The 24,098-nt window shown below is 39.4% G+C and overlaps 1 protein-coding gene across 1 annotated transcript in view; it reads right to left on the bottom strand.

Annotated features, from left to right (window-relative positions):
- Window positions 1-24,098, bottom strand: part of PRKCH (protein kinase C eta) — a 224,957-nt gene that overhangs the window by 92,891 nt on the left and 107,968 nt on the right. The window contains exons 3-6 of the mRNA XM_082617453.1: window positions 12,039-12,189; window positions 7,206-7,240; window positions 3,757-3,845; window positions 2,089-2,218 (exon numbers count right to left, since the gene is read on the bottom strand). Coding sequence (XP_082473579.1) covers window positions 2,089-2,218; window positions 3,757-3,845; window positions 7,206-7,240; window positions 12,039-12,189 — 405 coding nt within the window. The remainder of the gene's footprint in view (window positions 1-2,088; window positions 2,219-3,756; window positions 3,846-7,205; window positions 7,241-12,038; window positions 12,190-24,098) is intronic.

Here is a 24,098-nt window from a genome sequence, read left to right as displayed (position 1 = left end):
CCATTCCTTGTAACTCTCAATAAAAGGTAGCAATCTAACAGCCACATGTAGATGGCTGTTCAGACAGGATGGAACTGGTGTTTCTGAGAGAAAAGCCTCTAAGTAAAGCTTTTTCTGAGCACTGTCTTTGGGTGGCCCTCACAGCACAGAACGCGGCATCCTGTGCAGCAGCTGAATTTCTCAGTGCTTGCAGCCTGTGGCTTCATGGGTGACAAAAAGCAACTTTTTTTAAAGGTCAAGGCAAGTGGCAGTTGGAAGAGGAGAGCGAAGCAAGCTAAGCTCCTGGTGCACAGGAAGCTGACTTGGGATGATGAAAGAGCCGAGGTTTAATCAGCTCGGAGTTCTGACATGGTTTCTTGACACGGGCCCTGCTGATCGGAGGCAGGGATAAAGCAGCGTCAGATGCGTTGAGGTGTGTCAGCCCATCTTTGGAAGCATACACAGAGCCAGGTTTTGTGGTGCCTGAAGTTATGCAATTTAGGGTTATCCTCTTTAAGAAAAAGAGCACTTCATCAAGTAGAGAACTTGGAAGGTAACTTGCAAGGGAGGAGCTCCAAGGCTTAAGCTTCATTAGATTCATAGGAAATCCACCTCTCTCAGCAAGGCTGGTACGGAGACATACAAGCCTGCAGTGGCCTTTCTAAAGCTCCACGTGACCATAAAAGCAAAAATGATAGGAGCTGAAACACTGCAGGCGTGCTACCCTCGGCAGCACCAGGGACAAGTGCAATGCAGATGAACCCCACCCATGGCTCTGCCTGTCGGCAACAACCATACGAAAGCAGAACGTGACTTTCACACTAGAAACCCACACCTGGGTGACACCACCCAGCTAATGATCAAGCAGTGCCTGAAACAAAGCTACATGTGAGTTGGCTGCTGTTTTGGTTGAAAAAGAATTATTTCAGGTATCTATGAAAAAAGAATAATTAAATGGTGCTCTGGAGAAATAAAAGAATTTGTCTTTCTTAAAGACAAGTGACTAGCCCCTTTCTGTTACTAGAAGCAGGTCTGGTTAAGTCCAGGCAGCCCGTGGAAGCTGTCCCGTTGTACTGACATGAACTCTGCCTCCCCTGGTGACTCAGAATGTGTCTCAGGCTTCAGGCTGAAACTCACATGTATTTCAGCCGAGGACAGTGCACCCCACGACAGCCAGATTGTTACAGCAACACTCAATGAGAGATGACTCCAGGCCAACAGCCCCTCAGCTCCTAACAGGACAGGGACCAGCTCCCATATCCTTATCCTCTGCTGAGGCAAAAGCTCCAAACTCAGGCTCCACTGGACATGGCTGTTGAAGTGCATATGCCCTCGCACGGCCAAGGCTGAAGTGTCCTTCGTTCCACCTACTCTCTGATCTCTATCATGCTCTTTGAGAAGACACAGGGTGGACTGAGTTATGCTTTTTTTTTTTTTTTTTTGCGGTACACGGGCCTCTCACTGTTGTGGCCTCTCCTGTTGCGGAGCACAGGCTCCGGACGTGCAGGCTCAGCGGCCATGGCTCACGGGCGCAGCCGCTCCGCGGCATGTGGGATCTTCCCGGACCGGGGCACGAACCCGCGTCCCCTGCCTCAGCAGGCGGACTCTCAACCACTGCGCCACCAGGGAAGCCCTGCAGTTATGCTTTTATAACTCAATTCCTGCTTATTTCTGGTGAGGTGATCAAACCAACTCTCCTGCTAGTTCTTACTCATAACTCAACCTTCTCTGCTGGCCACCTCACCTCCTACCATCTTCCCTTTCTGACCAGATCCCAACTTTTCCTCTTTCAAATACCTATGGAAATACACAATGACTAGGCTGTACTCAGTACTAGATAGAGGATAGCCAGCAGCCTAGCTAACTAGACAGGACATTTCATTTAGCAAGTGAGTAAACATTCCATGGTTAGGAAATCTGTGGATCACATGTAGCTCTCTTTACGTTCCTGACAAGGGACACATACATATAGAGAGAGCCACTAAGATGTTCATTTACAAGGTATCTAAAACCATCTGTCCTAGGTCAGAGTCTGAACTGCAGAATTCTGAAAGCTCGCAGCAAGGTGTTCTCAAGAGGAAGTGGGTACCAAGCACCCCAGAATCTCACTTTTACACTGAAGTCCTTGTCGCATTATCCCCCAGAGCAGGGAGCCACAGTGATCACAGAATGTTGGCACCTTGTAGTTGTGGACGCTGAACTTGTGTGGGATGTTGATTCCGAACCTCTGCTCAGCAATCTGTAGCACGGAAACAGGAGGATGAGAGCTGAAATTCCATACCCACACCTTTTGTGAAAACTGTAACAGGAGCCCACCAAATGCAAAGTGTTACTATGACACCTGAGATGAGTATACTATTACTGCTCAGCCACGATGAATTACCCAGGCCTTACCACGCAGACGAAGCACATTTTCTAGTGAACAAGACTGGCTGGACAGAAATGTGTGGTATACGTTAAACTGTCCACCATCTTGGGAGATGAATAGAAATTTAAATATTCATTTCACCTTTTACATTCTCTTGGCTGTGTTTCTCTCCTGGCCAATTCCTCACACCCATGTCTATTTCTAGAACCTTTTAACTTCAGGATTCAAAAAGTCGTTTATAGGCAACATACACTTGCTATCACCACAAGTTCTTCCAGAAATTGTGTCATGAGGATGGGGTGACACCCAGAGGACAGGGCACCACAGAAGGAATTTATTCCAAAGTGACATTCAACTGGTGATCTTATTGAGCCCTTCCAGCCTCTGCCTGTCTTTGTATTTTGATATCTGAGTGCAAAGATTCTGCTTTTATCTCACAGACGATCACTTCTCAGGATCAGGTGAAATCTCACATACTGTTTCCAGCGAATAGTTAAATTAGGCATAGGCTCTATAGTCTATATCACAGTTGGAAGCAATAACAACAGAGCCACACATAACAAGTTGTGGGGCAATATTACTCCTCTTGAAACGTTTCTGGCCTCTTTCTCATAAAAGAAAGTACACACGCCTCTGTGTGTACTCTATAGCAATCCTGGGTGTATACTGTAAAGAACCATCAAGTTCCAGAGTCAGACTCTTCAATGCATCTGTAAATCCACTGCTAACTGTTGGTAATACTCCAAGTGCCTTCTACCTCCAGAATTTAGAATGTACACCCACCTCAGCTGGATGCAATGCTAAGGGCAAGAGGGATGTTCAAGCCTTTATGTATAGATACAGATCCTCCCTGAAATTCCTCGAGAGGCTGGAGGGGGCCAAAAGTCACTTTATTTAGGAAGTGCAATTTACACTTAACAACATACTTACCATATCGATTCTATCTTGTAGTATTGATCCTATTTTAGGTCTGAGGCTGAGAGAGAAGCTGGCTAGCAGAGGCTGGATTCTACGTTCAAATCCCAATCATCTGATGCCAAACTCAGGGAAATCTCTCTTCAAATTAGTAGAACTGACCCCTAGAGCTTTTACCCAGCTGATCACTAATGGAGTCGTTTCAAGGACAGGTCAAGCTATGCAAGTATAGAAATACAAATGCCATAATACAAAAAGGAGAGAAATTTCAATTCTGATACCACCATTGGCTTCAAGGAGTGTGGAAGGGAATTGGGAATGAGAGGGAGGAAGAAAAAGACAGAGGGAAGGAGGGAGGGAGAGAGAGAAAGAGAGATAGAGGCAGAGAGAGGGGGAGAGAGGGCGAGCAAGAGAGACGGAGCGAGAGAGTGAGATAGAGAGAATGTGCACGCCTGAGCTCATGCAGGCACTTAATCAGCAAACTGCTATCTTACCTTTGAATCCACTTTGTTAATATTGTTTTGGCAGGTGCAGGCTGTAACAATTAGATGATGGCAGCGCTTGTGGACGACACAGGTGCACACTAGGAAATTAAATCCAGCGATTATACATTTATTGGAGGCACCAGGCCACGGTGACTTGATTTAGACGGTGGGCCCACATGATGGCAGCCAGTGCTCTCGTTCTTCCTATATTCCTTACCACCACCCTAACTCAGGCCTTTACTCATGCTTGAACTATTCATACTCAGGTCCGGAACTAATGTCATCCTTCCTGGCTTTACTCCTTCCTGCCCCAACCTCCAGAGGAATATGATTCTGGCCACCTCAGGCCCATAATCTAAAGCATTCCATCGTGTCTCACAGTCAGTCAAACTAGAGTTGACATTTCCCAGATGGGTTTCAGGCTCTCCCAAGCCCACCCCAGGCTCACCTGTCACCTTTCTTCTCTGGGGGCTCTTTGTTCCACTAAAAACTAGACCAGGTTCTCCTCCTGGAGCAAGTCTTCACTCTCCCCAACACACTGTCCATGTCCCTCTCAATCCCTGGGGTATCTTCTTTTCCTATCGCATCACTAAACTTTAAATGTGTAACAAGACACAACTTTAAAAAATGTCTCGTTTATGAAAATATCCTCCCCATGGCTCCCCTTCTAGACTGAAACTCTCTCCCTCCTCTAGTCTCCTACAAACTCTAGCTGGCTTCCCTCATTTCAGATCTTCCACATACAGCCTCTAATGTCCTCAGGATTCCCAGCCAGCATGATGACTTGAACAAAGTAGGCACTCATTAAGTATTTGCAGAATGACCCAATCCATGGCTTGAATAGTTAGAACTTTCTAAATAACATTTTTTAAAATTTTCATTCAGACAACTGATAGAGTACAGAGTCCAGTTTCCATTAAAGGATGAACATGTGCAATGAAGCAATATGAAAATACACATCATTTTTAAGATCTTTCAAGACATATGGAAGTTTCTAGGATTAAATACATAAAGACAGATGACATGTCAGCAAGTAGCACTATAATCTAAAACAAATCTAGCTTTCATCAGATTGAATTCTCAGGAGAACCAAATTGAAAGTGCCCAGAGAACTGGTCTTTTTATATGAGGGAATCCTTCACATAGAAAAATCTTATATTCCAAGGCATTTGTTTTTTTCACAGTCAGCTTGGCTACAGGTTTATCAATTTTATTGATCTTTTTGGAGAATTATTGATAGCTTTTGGTTTTGTGGATTTTAAAATTGTTTTCCTAATTTCAATTTTACTGTTTTCCACTCTATTTTTGTTATTTATTTTCTGTTGCTCACTTTAGGCTTAAATTTCTCTCCTTTTTAAGATGGAAACTTAGATTATTGATTTTAGACCTTTATTCTTTTCTAATATATGCATTTAATACTCTAAATTTTCCTCTGAGCACTGCTTTCACTGCCTCCCACAAATTTTGATAAATTGTATTTTCATTTGATTTAAAATATTTTTTATTTCCTCTTGAGTCTTCTTTGACCCATGTGCTATTTAGAATATGTAGCTTAATCTTCAAATATTTGGAGGTGTTTGAGCTATCTTTTTGTTATTTATTTCTAGTTTAATTCCACTGTGGTCTGAGAAGATACTTTCCATGATTTCTATTCTTTTATATTTGTTATGGTTTGTTTCAATGTCCCAGAATGTGGTCTATGTTGGTAAATGTTCCTAGTAAGCTTGAGAAGAATGTGAGTTCTGCTGCTCTTAGATGGAGAATTCTATAAATGTCAATTTGATCAAGTTGTGATAGTGCTGTTTAGGTCAACTATATTCTTACTGATTTTCTGCCTGCTGGATCAGGCAGAAAATTGCTGAGCAATCAGAATCAGAAATTGCTGAGATATGAAATAAAATTAAATCCAACTATAATAGTGGATTTGTTTATATCTCCTTGCAGTTCTATCATTTTTTACCTTAAGTATTTTGATGCCCTGTTATTAGGCGCATATACATTAAAGATTTTTATGTCTTCTTGGAAAACTGACTTTTATCATTACATAATGCCCTTCCTTATCCTTTATAACTTTCCTTGTTCTGAAGTCTGCTTTAATCTGTTTGCTCTTTTTAGCATGATTGGTATATCCTTCCAACTAGGCATGTGGTTTTATATCCCTTTGCAAGATGTGAACAAATTAGTGTCCTCATGTCTCCTGACCAGTGTTCTTTCCTGGTCCTTTAACAGGTGGCCCACTGAAAATCAGCTCTTCAAATATCCTGGCACTACAGGCCATGGTAAAAGAAATAAACTAAAAAAGCCAACAGATACGTCACAAATCATGTATTTTTAAACTCAAAAATGTAATCTTGTTTACCAAGAGGTTCTCAAGTTATCTTTGTATGCATGAGATGGACAGAGCATACCCCTGTGCTGGAGAGGTCCAACCCAAAAAGTGACATTGATTCTGACCTGTGAACTATGCTCTCATTTGGGGCTGAAATTAATAGCAGAAGGTCAATTATTGCTGTCATATCAATTCAGTTTTTCCTAAATTGGAGAACTCAGTAGAATTGTTCATACATATTAAAGTCAAAATTACATCCAAATGTATGTCTTATTCCATTCTTCTAAGGGAAATAATGTTTTACTTCCCCTCCTTCAGAAGAGAAGGTGGGATTTCTTTATGTGTACCTAGTTTACCATAGGTTACCACTCTACGATAGGCAGTACTATTTTACCAATGATCTGTAGGGTGCAAATTAAGATAATAGGTGCCATATGGACAAACCATGAGATGACACTCAAGTTAATGATGAGGGAGGCCCAAATAAAAGAAAAGTCCAATCCAGCCTGGCTAAACCTCCAGATTAAGGAGTCTTCTTTTACTCTTTCCTTTTTTATTTCATTCCAATTCTTCTGGAACACTAATTGAGGTTATCTTAGAATTGTGAAAATCAAAATAAATTGAATGGATAATAACTTACAAGACAATTAACAGCCTAACTTTGAACATTCTCACATTTAACTAAATTCAGAAAACCAAAAAAGCAACTTGGATAATAGCTTCTATTTCCAATTCAGGTAAAGAGAAATCAGCATTGTGCTACTTCTCATCCCTATGGACAAGGGGATTGTAAAAAACCAAAAATTTATCTTCAAGACTCAAGGGGTCCTGCTCACAAAATCACATTACCTTTTAGTATGTTCATGATCCTACAGAGACAAAACTTTAAACAACTACACTTATATAGGTATTCTGGATTCAGGAATAAAAACATCCCCTCTACTTTGTCTACAAAAAGACATGGCTAAAATTTAAACAAAACTAAAGGGTTGTAATTCTATGGGGGTCTCATTTGACCTACAGAGAGTTATTTATCAAAATATTAATGGAATGTATCCTGTTTCCTCTTGGTATAATCACTTTTTAACACAGGAACAAGATTAAACATAGTTTTAAAATGTTTTCTTACCTTGGCATTGATAACCCTGTTTCCCAAATACACCCCTGTTCAAGACAATAGAGAAAAAAGAAACCATTAGTCAAATATTTCAGCAACAATGTTCCTATAATTACAGTAGTTAAGGAAAACAAATTTCATCCTCTGGTCCTTTATAAAAAACACAATTTCAGAGAAGCAGCAGAAATAATGTCCTTTTTGAGCCCTTTTTTGTTACCACAAGACAAGGAGGAAATTGATGAGTTAGAATGCTCCGAATCGCAAACAGGTGAGTTTGGCAATTCTCATTCTACCCATCGCTGTGGCAATCCCCCAAGTCCTCAGTGAAAATAAACCCTCCTCTGTGTGTATGACTGAGCCTCTTCCTGAAGTGTCACTTTACTGCCTTATTGATCATTCCCTCTCACATACACATAAAGACATGCAGAGGGTGAAGTAAACAGATGTAGATATACATATGGATGTAAACAGGTGAGTCCACTCCAGCTGCCTGACCTGAGGCATCTTCCATCTTCCCTGTGCCCACATCACCCAGAGTCCACTGGGGAGCAGAAATGCGGTCACAATATGCCCACAGCTTCCATCTCTGTCTCTCCCTAATACAGTCTCTGGGTGATGGTGATATGATTCTCATTCTTACTAACAAAAACCACATTTTACTAAGCCAGTAGGATATGCCAGGCAATGAACCAAGCAGCTGATGTATACCATCTCATTTAATCCCCATAAAAGCCACGTGAGGTAGCACATATAATAGGATGGCCTAGACCACAGATCCTGAAACTGGATGGCCTGGATGTGATTTGGGGCAAGTTGTTAACTACTTTGAGCCACTGTTTCTTAATATATAAAAAGGTATAATAATAACAGTACCTACTTTATAAGGTTATCATGAAGATAAAAAGTGTTGATAATGTAAAATACTTAGAACAGTGCCTGGCACTCTAAGTGCAAATAAAAGTTTATTATGTAAATAAAATAAAATTATTGTCTCTGTTTTGCAAATGAGGAGACACTGCTGGGTTATATAGCTTGTCTAGGTTCACACATCTAGTTGGTGATAAGATTGAATGCCAGAGTCCATGTGCTTAATCATATATATATATATGTGTGTATGTGTGTGTGTATATATATAAAACACATAACCACTATTTTAAGTGGGTGTGCATGTGTGTGTGTGTCGTGTGTGTGTGTGTGTGTGTGTTTCACAAGGCCAGTTAGGTGGGAGTTAAAGTTTCCTGGGTAGAAAAAAATTTGGTGAAATTATCAAGTAAGTTTCCATTAAGAACGTTAGTTGAGATCACAGGTTGTCACCACAAATGCCTACAGGGGCTGGCAGGTCACGTAAAGGAGGGAAGCCAAATGGTGTGACATGAAATAAAACAGCAACAGACAGTTACCCTTCTGGTCAGGCAAATCTAGGGAGAGGTGAGTCTAACTGGAGCATGCAAAGAAGAAAAATGGGCTCAAAGTTGCCAGAGATGCTAATTTTTTCATTAAAAAATGGAATAGGAACCTCTTCCTAAAGACTACAGTTTTAGGCTTCATACATATCGACAGCCAGTTTAGGGCCTTTGGTTTAGACAAGACTCTATACTTTTTCTTTCTTTTATATTTTATTAATTTTTTATTGTGTACAAACTTAATGTCTTATTTCTTTTTAAAATTTATTTTATTGAAGTATAGTTGATTTACAATGCTGTGTTAGTTTCTGGTGCATAGCAAAGTGATTCATTTTATATATATATACATATATATGTATATATCTATATGTTCTGTTTCAGATTCTTTTCCATTATACGTTATTACAAGATATTGAATATAGTTGCCTGTGTTATACAGTAGGTCCTTGTTGTTTGTCTGTTTTATATATAGTAGTATGTATCTGTTAATCCCAAACCCTTAATTTATCTCTGCCCCCTCCTTCTGCCTTTGGTAAGCATAAATTTATTTTCTATGTCTGTGAGTCTATTTCTGTTTTGTAAATAAGTTCCTTTGTATCATTTTTTTAGATTCCACATGATATCATATGATATTTGTGAGGGGATGGAAAAAGGTATTCCACGCAAATGGAAATCAAAAGAAAGCTGGAGCAGCAATACTTGTATCAGATAAAATAGACTTTAAAATAAATACTGTTTCAAGAGACAAAGAAGGACACTACATAATGATCAAGGATCAATCCAAGAAGATATAATAATTGTAAATATATATGCACCCAACATAGGAGCACCTTAATACATAAGGCAAATATTAATAGATATAAAAGGAGATATCAACAGTAACACAATAATAGTAGGGGACTTTAACACCCCACTTACATCAATGGACAGATCATCCAGACAGAAAATCAATAAGGAAACACAGGCCTTAAATGACACATTAGACCAAACGATATTTACTGATATTTATAGAGCATAATTGATATTTATAGAGCATTTCACCCAAAAAGCAGCAGAATACACATTCTTTTCAAGTGCACATGGAACATTCTTGATAGATCACATGCTAGGCCACAAAAGAAGCCTCAGTAAATTTAAGAAAAGTGAAATATCAACCATATATTCCAACCACAGCACTATGAAATTAGAAGTCAACTACAAGAAAAAAAAACTGCAAAAAAAAACAAACAGATGGAGGCTAAACAGTATGCTACTAAACAACCGATGGATCACTGAAGAGATCAAAGAGGAAATAAAAAAAATACCTAGAGACAAATGAAAATGAAAAACGTGACAATCCAAAACCTATGGGACATGGGACTTCGCTGGTGGCACAGTGGTTGAGAATCCGCCTGCCAATGCAGGGGACACAGGTTCGATCCCTGCCAGGAAGATCCCACATGCCATGGAGCAGCTAAGCCCGTGTGCCACAACTACTGAGCCTGTGCTCTAGAGCCCATGAGCCACAACTACTGACCCCAAGCCACAACTACTGAAGCCTGCGTGCCTAGAGCCCATGCTCCACAACAAGAGAAGCCACCACAATGAGAAGCCTGTGCACCGCAACGAAGAGTAGCCCCCGCTCGCCACAACTAAAAGAAAGCCCGTGCACAGCAACGAAGACCCAACACAGCCAAAAATAAATAAATATTAAAAAAAACACAACACCTATGGGACACAGCCAAAGCAGTTCTAAGAAGGAAGTTTATAGTGATACAAGCTTACCTCAGGAAACAAGAAAAATCTCAATAAACAACCTAAACTTACACCTAAAACAACTAGAGAAAGAAGAACAAACAAAACCCAAAGTTAGTAGAAGGAAGGAAATCATAAAGATCAGAACAGAAATAAGTGAAATAGAGACTTAAAAAGCAATAGAAAAGATAAATGAAACTAAAAGCTGGTTCTTCAAAAAGATTAAAAAAATTGATAAACCTTTAGCCAGACTCATCTAGGAAAAATAGAGAGAGGGACCAAATCAATAAAATCAGAAATGAAAAACGAGAAGTTACCACAGACACCACAGAAATACAAAGGATCATAAGAGATTACTATGAGCAACTATAACGCCAATAAAATGGACAACCTAGAAGAAATGGACAAATTCTTAGAAAGGTACAGTCTCCCAAGATGGAACCAGGAAGAAATAGAAAATATGAACAGACCAATTACCGGTACTGAAATTGAATCAGTAATTTAAAAGCTCTCAACAAACAGAAGTGCAGGATCAGATGGCTTCACAGGTGAATTCTACCAAACATTTAGACAGGAGTTAACACCTACCCTTCTGAAACTATTCCCAAAAATTGCAGAGGAAGGAAGACTTCTGAATTCATTCTGTGAGGCCACCATCACCCTGATACCAAAACTAGACAAAAATATCACAAAAAAAAGAAAATTACAGGCCAATATCACTGATGAACATAGACACAAAAATCCTCAATAAAATACTAGCAAACAGATTCTAATAGTACTTTAAAAGGATCATAGACAAGACCATATTCTTGATTAAAAAGGCCAGAAACACAAACTAAGCCTGCATTCTGACTGTTAAAAGGTATAAAATCCAAAGTAATCACAAAAACCCCCACAAAACACAAAGTAATTGATCAATACTCAGAAATGGATCTGAATCAAGTGTTTCTGCCTTAAACAAAATGACTAAAGTTTGCAACAACAAAAAAGATCTCCTTTTATGCTGCAGATATGAGAGTGTGTTTCTTCCTCCTGAGAAGGGTGTGTATGTGTATGTTTTGTGCATGTGAGGGTATTTCTTCCTTCTCTCTGCAAATAAATATGTTTAATGTTGCCTCTAATTGAAGATAACTATTACTTAAATTTGTTTTACATTATAGATTTGCCACTTGAGTAACGTGTATAGTAAGATATTGCCCCAAATCATCTAGAATTTCTCAACTATTAATTATCTTGATTCTTAAATGCCAGGGATTATAGTATGTGATCACTGAAAGCTATTACCTTTGTGTACATACTATAAGGCTGAAGACTACTGTATGTTTAGTTTACTTGCAACAATTAATTCCATAAGTCTTAATGTGATTCATGCCTTCTTAGAGAAATACTGTTGATATATCTTTCCTCCTTAGGGATAGATCATTTATTAACTGATTAGCCTCTCTCTCTAATTAGTGCTTTTTAACCAGTTCATGATTCATTAGCACTTTTACCAACATGATTGGCAAAAGAAATAACATATAAAACTTAATCTGTAAATTGTGTAATTTTTTTGTTGGGGATTAAAATTTCTAGGTCAACATATTAGAGTAAGAGGAAAAAAATCAGATTCTAAAACAATTCTTAATAATCATGCTTTCTCCTGAAATCACACACAACCAGAGGAAGTCTCAGCTCTTGGGAGGAGAGAAGCCAGGGGACCTCTTACCAGATAAACTCCCTGCAGTGAGAGCAGTAGGTGGGCTGCCTCAGGTATGTGGCCATGAACTTATGTCCGTTGATCTGGTGGACTCGCCTTCGCATAGCCCTTTGGCGCTTCCTGGTAAAATGTTTGAAGATTCGGTCTCTCTGGAGAGTAGCTGTATATTAAAAGAAGGGAAAAAAGAATAATGTGTAATGAACCTACCTGCACCTAATGTACGAGCAAGTTTGATAGTTCAAATACTCCCCAAATTACTTTTTTCTTTCTTCAAGATGTAAAACACACCAGAAAATCATCATGCTTTGTTAGACATATGTGAACCCTGGGATTCCCAATTGCCTAGTTATAACTGGCTATCTTGGGCCAGTCTCCCCCAGAACAGAGCGCGGGTTCCCCAGAGTTCCGATGCTCCAATATGTGACAGCGGCATGGTCCCACAGTCCCTGTCCAGCTGTCTGGGACCTCAGGTTCACCGACTGGCTGCAGTGACCAGCTGGCAAACAGGGTTCCTCATTACTCCCCTTTCATTCTGCTGTGGAACTGCCCCCAACACAGTGAGAGCCCTGCCCAAAAGCATCAGTTCCAGCACCACCTCTGTTAACTTGGAAGAGGTAGAAATTAACTGGGAATACACTCCGAGTTCCCTTTCTAATTTCATATTTTAAAAGTAGTGGCTCCTAATCTGAAGACTCTAAAAACTTTGCACCATTTAAAGATCATAAATGATATCTTCCACCTAACTGTTCTAGAACTTTTCCAATGTATGCAGAGACTTGTAATTATAAAATAAAGATTCTTTCTTCAATAATGCTTTTAAATGAATCACTGCTCCAAAGGAAACTAAAGGAATCATGCAAGAATAATCTGCTAATAAATTTTAAAACCTGGAAGAAATAGAAGATTTCCATGTAAATACATGGTCAAAATTAGTCACATAAACCAGTCTAATTTTTTAGAATGAATTGATAAAATTTTTAAAGGACTACCTCTAATTCTGAAGGATTCATTTTATGTAGGCTTTTCCCAGTAGCAATATACTCAAATAACCAGAAACTTCTATACTATCCAGAATTATCTTAAAAAGAAAAACTCACTATGACCAAGTGGGAATTTTCTCAGGAGCATAACAATGGGCATATTATTACAAAATCTATTATAGCTTATTCTATTAATAGGTGAAAGAATAAGTATGACAGTTTCAATAGATGTTTAAAAGGCACTTGATAAAATTTAACTTGTAATCCAATAAAAAATTCTTTTGAAAAGACTAAAAGATTGTCTCTTTAACATGACTAACACACATTTTCACAGGTCAGAAGCGTCAAACTGAACGGTAAATGTTAACAAAATTCCTGTGACAGTTAAGAACGAATAAGACTAATTATCACCACTATTATTTAATATTATTCTGAAAGTACTCGCCAAAGTTGTTAGAAATGAAACAAAAGATCAAACTGTTAGGAAAAGGTGGCAAAGATACCATTATTTGAAGTTGTTTAATGTATGACTAGAAAACTCAGGAGAATTCAGCCTAATCTATTAAAAAAATGAGTTCGGTGTGATGGACAATCATAAATCATTAAAAGTCAAGGTATTTGGTGTATCTAAAGAGCCAAAAATCCCATTCATACAACCAAAAAAACCAAATTATCTAGGAAATAATTGATCAGAAGTACAAGATTTATATGAAAAAAAGACTATAAAACCAACTGAAGGGTATGAAAAGATAAGTAAAAATGAAGTTCTTAAATTGGAACACTCAGTACTACAAAGCTGTCAATTCTATCTAAACTAATATCTAAATTCAACAAAATTTCAATCAACATTCCCAAAGGATGTTTTTAAACTTGACAATTTTTTTTCAAGGTTTATTTGGTACCATAAATATTTTAAAACTGTCCCAAACTTTCCATGAGGGAGGACCTGCTCTACATGTTAAAACATATTATAAAATTACGGTAATGTAAACAGTGCTCTACCCCCTCAAGAAAAGTCCAAAACTAGAAATCAATTTGGCTGAAAGAGAATATGGTTCAAATCAGTGGGAAAAGATGGATTATTCAATAAGTGGTGTTTAGACAACTAGGTAGCCTTTTGGAAAATATCTTTACCTCACTCCTTACACACAAATAATCTCAGATAAATGTTGAGGTGGAAATTATAGAAAGAAAGAAAACATGGGAAAAAATACACTCCTAGGAATGGGATGGGGATAACAAATTTCTACAGCCATAAAAGATCCACAGATTTACAATCTATGAAATTTAAAGTCCTGCTTGTCAACAGACACAAAACAAAGTTAAAACAAGCTGGGGAGAAAAGGATTTGCAACATGTGACAAAGTGTTACTATTTATAATATGTATAAATCATTAAGAAAAGAGGATAAACAATCTAGTAAAAAAGGGGCAGAGGAAGTGAACAGGCAATTCATAAAATTATAAATGCAAATAGACAATAAACATGTCAAGATGTCCAATCCTATCCAAGACAGACATGTAAGAACTGCAAGGTAAATGACACTTTACCTCTTCCAAGTTGGCAAATACTTATAAGGGTAGTTAACATGCCCACTCCTACTACAGTGTAGGGAAATCAGCACCTCCAGCCTCTGCTGGTAGGAGCATAAACTGGTCTCTATGGGGTCTCTCCCCATAATCCTCTGGCTGTATTTACCCTGCTAAGCCTCAGTGTTCCCATCTATAAACCAGGTAGTGCCTTCCTCCTAGGTTTTTTCCAAGGACTGAATGAGATAATGCATTAGAAACGTTTTGCCCAGAGCTAGGCACATGGTCACATTCAACACATAGCTATTTCAAGAATGATTTCTTTCGGTGACCAATTTGACAAATACATGTCAAAGTATTTATTCCAGTTTTATTGAGAAATAATTGATGTAACTTCACTGTGTAAGTTTAAGGTGTACAAGCATGACAATCTGATTTACAAATACTGTGAAATGATTACCACAATAGGTTCAACTAACATTCACCTTCTCATATAAATACAATAAAAAGAAAGAAGAAAAGGAAATATATATTTTCTCCTTGTGATGAGAACTCTTAGGATTTATTCTCGACTTTCCTATATATCATACATCAATGTTAGCTGTGGTTATCATGTTGTATACATTACATCCCTAGTACTTACTTATCTTATAACCAGAAGTTTAAACCTTTTGACCACCTTCCTCCAATTCCTCCTCCCCCTACACCCGGCCTCTGGTAACCACAAATCTGATCTGTTTTTCTGTGAATTGGTTGTTTTGTTTTTCCTGTTTGTTTTTTAGATCATACAGTATTTGTTTTTTTCTGACTTATTTCACTTAGCATAATGCCTTCAAGGTCCATCCATGTTGACATAAATGGTAAGATTTCCTCATTTTTTATAGCTAATATTCCATTGTGTATATATATCACAACTTCTTTATCCGTTCATCCATCGATAGACACAGGTTGTTTCTATATCTTGGCTATTGTAAACAATGCTGCTATGAACATGGGGGTGCAGATATCTTTTCGAGTTAGTGTTTTTGTGACCTTTGTCCAAGTGTTATGTGCATTTCCTTTCATGCAACAATTCAACTTCAGGATTTGTTTTCTATAAAAAACACCAGAAAGCAGGAATATAGGCTATATAGATATCAATCATTATATTCTTTTTAACAGTAAAAATTAGGGTCAATACAAGAAATCTCAAAGAATAAAATGTAGAAATAGTCCAAATAAACGTTGTTAAGATACCAATTCTTCAGAGGCTCTAGCATGGTTAAAATTGTACCTGCTTCAGGTTTTGCTTTGGGGTGTGTGTGTGTAACATCTTTGGCAAGCAGCCCAATTATTATCATTCTCAGGTTTCCCATCTATCTAAAGAAGATGAAAATATACCTTTGCCCTCAGTGCTATGGGGATAGTGTCATAATCAATATTCCTGAGAGGTTCTTACAATTTTGGATAAGGGTCACATAAGAACAGAAGTTACTCTACTGTACTGCTCTCTTCCACAATACTTCTAGAAGCCATTTAGTAACCACAAAATAAACAGATTTTAATGTTCCTTTGTTGACAGATGATGAAAGTTAGCCTAATGGTAACACCCTATACCTGATCTACATTATCACCAACCTAAGACCCAGCTCAGTACTGGCCAAAGCAAAACTTGTATTGAATTACTAAACACTTATCACATCTAAATGCAAATTAAATTCTCCCTGGGGGTCTAATTACCAATAATTTACTCATTTAATCCCTTAATACTATAAAGATTGGTAAAAAGGTCAGTTCACTTGCAGTTTTAATATTTCATGAATTGAGTCTTTTTTTTCCCCCTCAACAGCTATTACCATTGCAGTAATGTGACCTATGAATTTTCCAGGTGATTTGTTATAGCTGGAAGGACATAGGAAGCAACCGCTTGTAGTTGTCCACCAAGTCGGTCATCCCCTAATGCCTTTGCTCCTGCCTTTCACCCCTCCTGAAATGTTCTTCCTTCCTTTTTTTTTTTTTTTTTTTTAAACTAGTTAACTTAGACTTTCCTGTGTGCCTCAGAGCCTAAGGAAAATCCTGAATCAGAGTGAAATGCTTCTCCCCTCTGTTTCCACAGCAACCTGGGAGCACACCTCCATCTTTTCCCTTATCCCAGGAAACTAGGGGTTATGTCTCTTTCACCTCCTATACCCAGGTGCCTCATAAGACCTCATACATGGTCATTTTTAACTAAACTTCACTCTTCCCTTTTCTCTATTCTTTTGCACATGTGCCTCTTTTTGTTTAAAAAGCAAACACACACTCACCCACACCTCAGAATTTGCAAGAAATTTAAGTCATGTAATTAAACTGGGGCCCCCATGGCTTCATATGGCTTTCCCTATCACCATTCTCTTGCTGGCTGCCCTGACCAGGAAGAAAGAACTCTGGGACTTAACTCTGTTCCCCAGAGCGCAGACTCAACCCCCATTTGACAATCAGAGTGCAGAGGGAGCTTCCTCATTGTTTGCACGGCGTCCTGTTGACTTAGGACTGAGTTAGAAGGGCTAAAAAAGACGATTTAATCCTGTTGTGCCTGAAACCACCCTGGGCTTTGAGAAACCTTTCAGATCACGTGCTAGTTGAACACATCAAGCAATCCTAACATGCTCTGCAGCCAAAACTTGCATCACAACTTCTGTTTTGCTCCTGAGGTGCTCAATGCCTCTAAGTAAATAGGAAGCTGGCTCAGTGCCCCAGAGTGGAAACTCACATTCCAGTCTCAGGAGGTGGGCAGGTCTGGAGCCCTGATCTGTCTTATCCACGAGTTGGTCTTGCCAAGCCCTCCCAACCACAGGGTAGAGAATAATTATGTCAAATGTAACGAAGGTTAACTAGTTTGAAATAAAATTATATTTCATAAAATCTGATTGTCATCCCACACACTCTTTCAGAACTCGAGGAGGCACAAGTGAGTAGGAGGCAGCCCAGGGTAAGTTTCCATCGCAGCAAGTTGTGCTGGTCTGAAACCTGTGCTGCTGATGTGAGGCTTTGCCAGGGAGGAGTGGCTCTCTGAAGTCTCTGTCAAACTGTCTAAACTTGATCTCAAAACTAGTAAATATTTCATCCTTTTTAGTCTTCTGCTCTCCCTACCTGAATTTAAGGCTTTATATACCAGACATAGACATCTGTATCTGAAAGTACTTCTGCAACATTCTGATGTGAGTCAAAAAAGCATAGTTCCAAGTTTCCAAGTGACTTGGAAGCATATTAAATCAGAAAGAGAAATCTATGGCACTTTTTAATTTTTAGAATTATTGATATAAAACATATAAAGGAAATATCTCTGATTTAGTGTAGAATGCAATTTAAGTTGAATTTGCTCAGCAGCAAAAGCAGTTAGTTTACTAAAATCTGTGGCTGGTCTTCAAGGGGCAGTGGAGAGGAGGTCGTGCAGCCTTTATATATGGCAGGCAAGAGAGTGTGGTGGGTGAGCGCATGGAATCTGGAGTCCAGCTGTGAATCCTGCTTCTTCCCCTTATAAACTGGGTGACCTTGGGCAACTTGTTTTGTCTCCTATGCCTCAGTTTCCTCATTTGGAGAACACGAAGGGCTAGAGAACTCTCCTCAAAGGGCCATTCTGAGGACTTGCTGAGATAATAAGTGTAACATAATTAGAAAAAAACCTAGCAAGTGGCAACTAAGTGTTACCTATTATACTTGTTAAAACGCTTACTTCAGAGTTCAAGAAATAGAAGGAATTTTTAATCCAATCACCTAATTGTCTCGAAGAAGAATCAATACCTAGGAAACCATTACCTAGAAGTTCAACAACGTGCTCAAGGCTCATCTGGTAGCTAGCTAGCACCAGAAGTACCCCCGGAATCCTCCACTCTTGATCTTATCCCAGGACCATATGGTTAACATCATCCTGCACTTTGTCCTTTATTAAAATTATTAACATTGGATCTCCTAGAATCTCCTAGAGTCAATTGGGTCTCTCCCCCGGAAAGTAATAAATTTTCTGGTGAGGAAACAGAAACTAACAGGAAGGTTAAGTGAGGTCAGGCAGCCAATGATAGAAGTGGGGAGGCCAGACCCTGTTTACTATGTTGAACTACTGAGCAATGCTATCAGATGTCTTTTTTCTTCTCCCTGAGATGTTCATTTTATCATGTGTGCACTTGGGAGGTGATAACTATGGGAAAAACAAACAGGAAAACCTTAGTGTTGACCAAAAGTTACTAGTCAAGAAAGAACCAGAGAGTGCTATGTTGTTAATGTCTCTAAAATACAAAATATCCTTGAAAGGTAATGCAGTAAGGTAGTGAGAGAATTTTGCTTAGTATTATCCAACATACCGAATAAGCAACCACGTGATCACAGAACTGTGTGATATGTGATAAGGAATGATGCTTAAGAACTTAAACTTAGATGATTCCTGTCTGAGACAATAGTGATAATAACAGAACAATTAGCACACGTATTAAGCAAATACATAATTTAGATGAGTCTTTACAACAAGTACACACAACCAGTGGGTGAGAGCATTTGTTGGGTGTTGAGTGAAGAGAGAATCACAGGAGTTGTGTACCTAGTCATCTGATTAATTAAGGAAGACTTCATAAATGGGTTGAGATTAGCTGTTGTTTGGAAGAGGAAGGAGAAACTGGTGAACCAGGATAGGGAGAGGATTCCAGGAATTTATGCCAGCACCAGTCACAATGGCTGTGACAAACAGTGTTGGTATTAAAAATGGCAAGCAAAAGCCCCCAAATGGCACTGAGCAGAACAGAATCTTCTGTTTTTTGAAAAGAGCTGAATCACATGACCCATAGGTATTTCTAAATTCAGACAGAATGATTCAACTCAATGTAGTATGAGACCTGACTCTTCAGGAGCTATACACAGGTGTTTCTCAGGGACTTGGCTTCCTCTGAGGAAGCCCAGTCTACAAAAGCATCTACCATCGTGCAAACTCATGGGGATGACTATCACTGGAAAGAGGAGAGAAAAACAATTTGCTACTAGATTGACCTTCTCGAAGAGGACTCATGGCTCATAGCATCATGAAAGCAGAGCCCATTCTCACCCATCCCCACCTAACCCCCCAGTCTCCTCTGTCAGCAGAAAGAGGAGCAGAACAGAGGTCCTGGATGCGGCCATCAGAAATGGTACCCAAGTTCCATCAGGAACCTTGGGAAAGGCCCCTCACCCCACTGTTATAAGAGCCCTGATCTCCCATCATCCAATAACCTCCTTCTTAATTTCACCCCTTGTATCTACGAGTACACTCCAAAGTACAAACTCTCTCCTCAGCCCTGAAGAAGGGGACCTTGGCTCCAACAACATCTGGTTCCCCTCACCCCACAATTTCTTCTTAGTCTCACTCACCAGCTGTTTTCTTCCCAACGTTTTAAACGTGTGTGTGTCCCAAGGTTTTTTGTACACCATTCTTCTGGTCTTTCAGGGCACTCATCTCCTCCAACACTTCAAAAGATCTCTTGACTTCCAACAATTGCCTACGTACTGAGGACTCGCAAATCTGCAGCTCTAGCTCTGGCTTCTAACTACTAAACTTGTTTCTAAGTAGCTTCTCAGTATCTCTTCAAGACATCCCCAAAGTACCTAAAACTTGACATTTGTAGGCTGAACCCTCTTCCTCAACCTCTTGAACCCACGTTTCTTCCACTATGCTTGGAGTCATCCAGAAAAAGAAGAAAAAAAAAAAACCCAAAAAACAGCATACAGATGTCTTCAGGTCCTCCTTCTCCATCCACAACAAATTGATTGTCAAGTTCTACTAAGCCCTCTATGATCTGACTGGGTCTCTCCCTCCCATGCTCATTGGGTATAGTTAGTTCATGCCTTCTTCCTCTCATCTGGACTGTGAAATAGTTTCCTAACTAGTCTCCCTGCATAAGTTTGCTCCCCTCTGAAATCCATCCTTCATCCAACCAATTATGTGTATGAAATACACATAATTCACAGTGTATGTGAATATCCTGCATGGAAATCAGGCTTACTGTAGTTGTCCTATTTGAACCATAGTAAGGTAGTAGGGGGTATATTTTCCCCAAAGGGTGGTGCTTCCACTGTCCAACATCTGAGAGAAAGTTGAGTCCTCAGACAGCAAAAAGACTTTCAAGTGGGCCTTAGTCAGGTGGGAGACTAGGCTTTCCCCCGGTCCTCAATTTCTGGGGTCTGGACCTGAGGTACCAGGAATGGGGCATCCACAAGGCTCTGCAGAGAAAGACTGAGGTAGGCTAGGAGTAAGCCCAGTAGTAATGGGCTTGGAGGACCAGGATTCCTTTCATTAGGAACCCAGCAGATCTTATACTCCTCCACTAAGTCTGTTTAGCAGATACCAATGTTGACTTCCCTAACCCCACACCCATAGTTCTCAGGAACCCATCAAATCTTCTCCTCCCTTTCATCCTGCCACCTGGGTTCCTTCAGGGATCTCTAAGAGTTGGCAGAACATCCTCAAGAGGCAAGGAAACTGGGATATTTATCCTCCAGCTCCCATCTGACATTGGTTAATGGCTGCTTCAAGGAAAGGGGACATTAATTCTCCAGCATTTCCAGCCCTTCTTTGTGGGCTGAGAGGAAATATGGGCGGGTCATTCATAGCATCTACCATAGAATGAATTCCTACGTAGCCTGGTCCTGATTTCTTATTTATATTTTGCTGTCATATATATTTCCTAACAAGCTGCTGTGGAATGAGATGAAGTATAACTAGAAAATTCTTACAATAATAATCTTTGACTATTATTGTGCCTACTCTTTTCTGCACATATAATTTAATGACAGAAATTTCTTCTTGTTCCCTATGACAAATGCAAGGATCCTACAAAGACTCACTGCAAAAACTGGTAAGGATTTCTACTCTGTGATTCTACAAATATTTTATTTCCCCCCACTGATTTCATCCGTAAATAGACTTCCAGCAGCCACTTTTTCATTCTTGTTTTTTAAAATGAAAATTAAACATTGCTCAGTGGATCATTAACCATCAGCTTTCAGGATGAGCAGGAAATATGTTTCTGTTCCATCATATTTGTATTGGATCCTTGGAGGTATGTCCCTATCATCACTCTGTCATCCTAAGTATCTGGAAAGTATCTCAAAATGGCATTATCCACAACTCCAAGCTTAAGTTAGATAAAGTATCTTGGTTTTATATGCTTAAAAGTTGAAGCATTTTCCAGTTATCTGGCAATTTTTCTTTTATCCTTCATTACTAAATTTAACTGGAGAGAAAATGTCCCACTCATTGTATCTCCTGTCCCTTTGATAACCTTCTGAACTTAAGAGGATAATGAAGCCATGATGTGGTTTCACTTGTCAGAGCAGAGGCAGCATATAAAAATGTCTTCTTGCTCTTTCATTATAGTTGTTTATAAAGATAATATATGGTCACTAGAGAAAATGCAAATGATACAGAAAATAAAGAAAAATTTTTTTTCTTTTAAAAAGTCATCTTCAATCTTACTATACAAATAATCACTGAAAATTCTGGTGAACATGCCAAATATATACACTGTATAGACATGCAATCTTATGTAAGTGGTGTCATATTCTTTGTGCTACTTTGCCAACCACTTTCCAATTAAAATGTCTTTCCATATATTTAAAAAAATTTCTTTTTAAATTTTATTTATTTTTAAATCTTTGGTTGTGTTGGGTCTTTGCTGCTGCCCATGAGCTTTCTCTAGTTGCTGCGAGCGGGGGCTACTCTTCATTGTGATGTGCGGGCTTCTCACTGCGGTGGCTTCTCTTGTTGTGGAGCACGGGCTCTAGGCACGCGGGCTCAGTAGCTGTGGCTCGCGGGCTCTAGAGCGCAGGCTCAGTAGCTGTGGCGCACGGGCTTAGCGGCTCTGCGGCATGTGGTATCTTCCCAGACCAGGGCTCAAACCCATGTCCCCTGCATTGGCAGGAGGATTCTTATCCACTGCACCACCAGGGAAGCCCCCTTTCCATATATTTTTGAAGACTATATATTTTTAGAGCAGTTTTAGGTTTACAATAAAATTGAGAGGAGGTACAGAAATTTCCCATATACCCCCTGTACCTGCCCTACACATGTGTAGCCTCCCCCATTATCAATATCATTCGCAGGAATAGGTACATTTGTTGCTAAGGATAAACCTACATCGACACATCATAATCACCCAAAGTCCATAGTTTACCTTAGGGTTCGCTCTTGGTGCTATATATTCTATGGGTTTGGACAAATGTATAATGACATATACTGATCATTATTACAACATACAGAGTAGTTTCACTGCCCTAAAAATTCTCTGTGCTCAGCCTATTCATCTCCTTCTCTTCCTCTCACCTCTGGCAACCACTGATCTTTTTGATAGTCTCCAAAGTTTGCCTTTTCCAGAATGTCATAGAGTTGGAATCACACAGTACGTAGCCTTCTCAGATTGGCTTCTTCCACTTACTAATATGCATTTAAGGTTCCTCCATATCTTTTCATGGATTGATAGCGCATTTCTTTTTAGCACTGAACAATATTTCATTGTCTGGATGCACCAGAGTTTATTTATTTTATTTTTTTCTTTTTGCGGTATGCGGGCCTCTCACTGCTGTGGCCTCTCCCGTTGCGGAGCACAGGCTCCGGACGCGCAGGCTCCGGACGCGCAGGCTCAGCGGCCATGGCTCACGGGCCCAGCCGCTCCGCGGCATATGGGATCCTCCCAGACCGGGGCACGAACCCGTATCCCCTGCATCGGCAGGCGGACTCTCAACCACTGCGCCACCAGGGAGGCCCCAACACCAGAGTTTATTTATCTTTTCAGCTACTCAGGTATATCTTGGTTGTTTCCAAGTTTGGAATTATGAATAAAGATGCTATAAACATACATGTGCAGGTTTTTGTGTGGACATAAATTTTCCCTAACTTTTTAAAAGTTACGATTTCTGCTTTTATAGCAACTAATACTAAAGTTACCACTTAATCATATCTTATAAAATGAATATACAGCATGGCTGACTTAAAAGTAAGCTAATAGCATTAGCACATCACCCCTATGAAAGTAGGGTTTCTCTATTTGAAATCTGTACTTTTTTTCTCAATCTCTTTCTCTAACAGCTTAGAGACTGTTCTCTCCACCACCAGCCTCCAAGCTCAGGTTAGTCTTCCTTCCTCACAAAAAAGATTCTTATACAAACAACCTGTCCAACCAAAATCTTTTCCAGATAAACATGTGTTTCCTGCTGAGAACTAAAAGAATCCTGCCCTTTAGTTTGGCTGATTCCATTTCCCTTTCAATTTTTGTTTTTTTCCTTTCTACTAGTAGACTTCTGAGGTCCCTTCTAAGCTCTCAAGTTCTGATTTCATGATTTCAGAAAAACTTCACAGGATATTAGCCATGAGGAGTATGATGTCTAATCATTTCCTTTTCCAACTACATGGCTGGAATGAAAGCAATGCTGCTCCCTCATGTTGCTGATTCAACATGATTTTTAAAACCACTGCACCATTGCTCATTGTAAACAGACTGATTCAAAACCTAACACTGAAGGTAAAACACCTTTATCACACAACTAAATGTGCTCCAACACTGATGCCAGGGCTTTGAATCTCA

Source organism: Mesoplodon mirus (genome assembly GCF_964341445.2).
Source record: "Mesoplodon mirus genome assembly, chromosome: 4".
Lineage (NCBI taxonomy): Eukaryota > Metazoa > Chordata > Mammalia > Artiodactyla > Ziphiidae > Mesoplodon > Mesoplodon mirus.
This window is presented reverse-complemented; position numbering and strand designations above follow the sequence as displayed.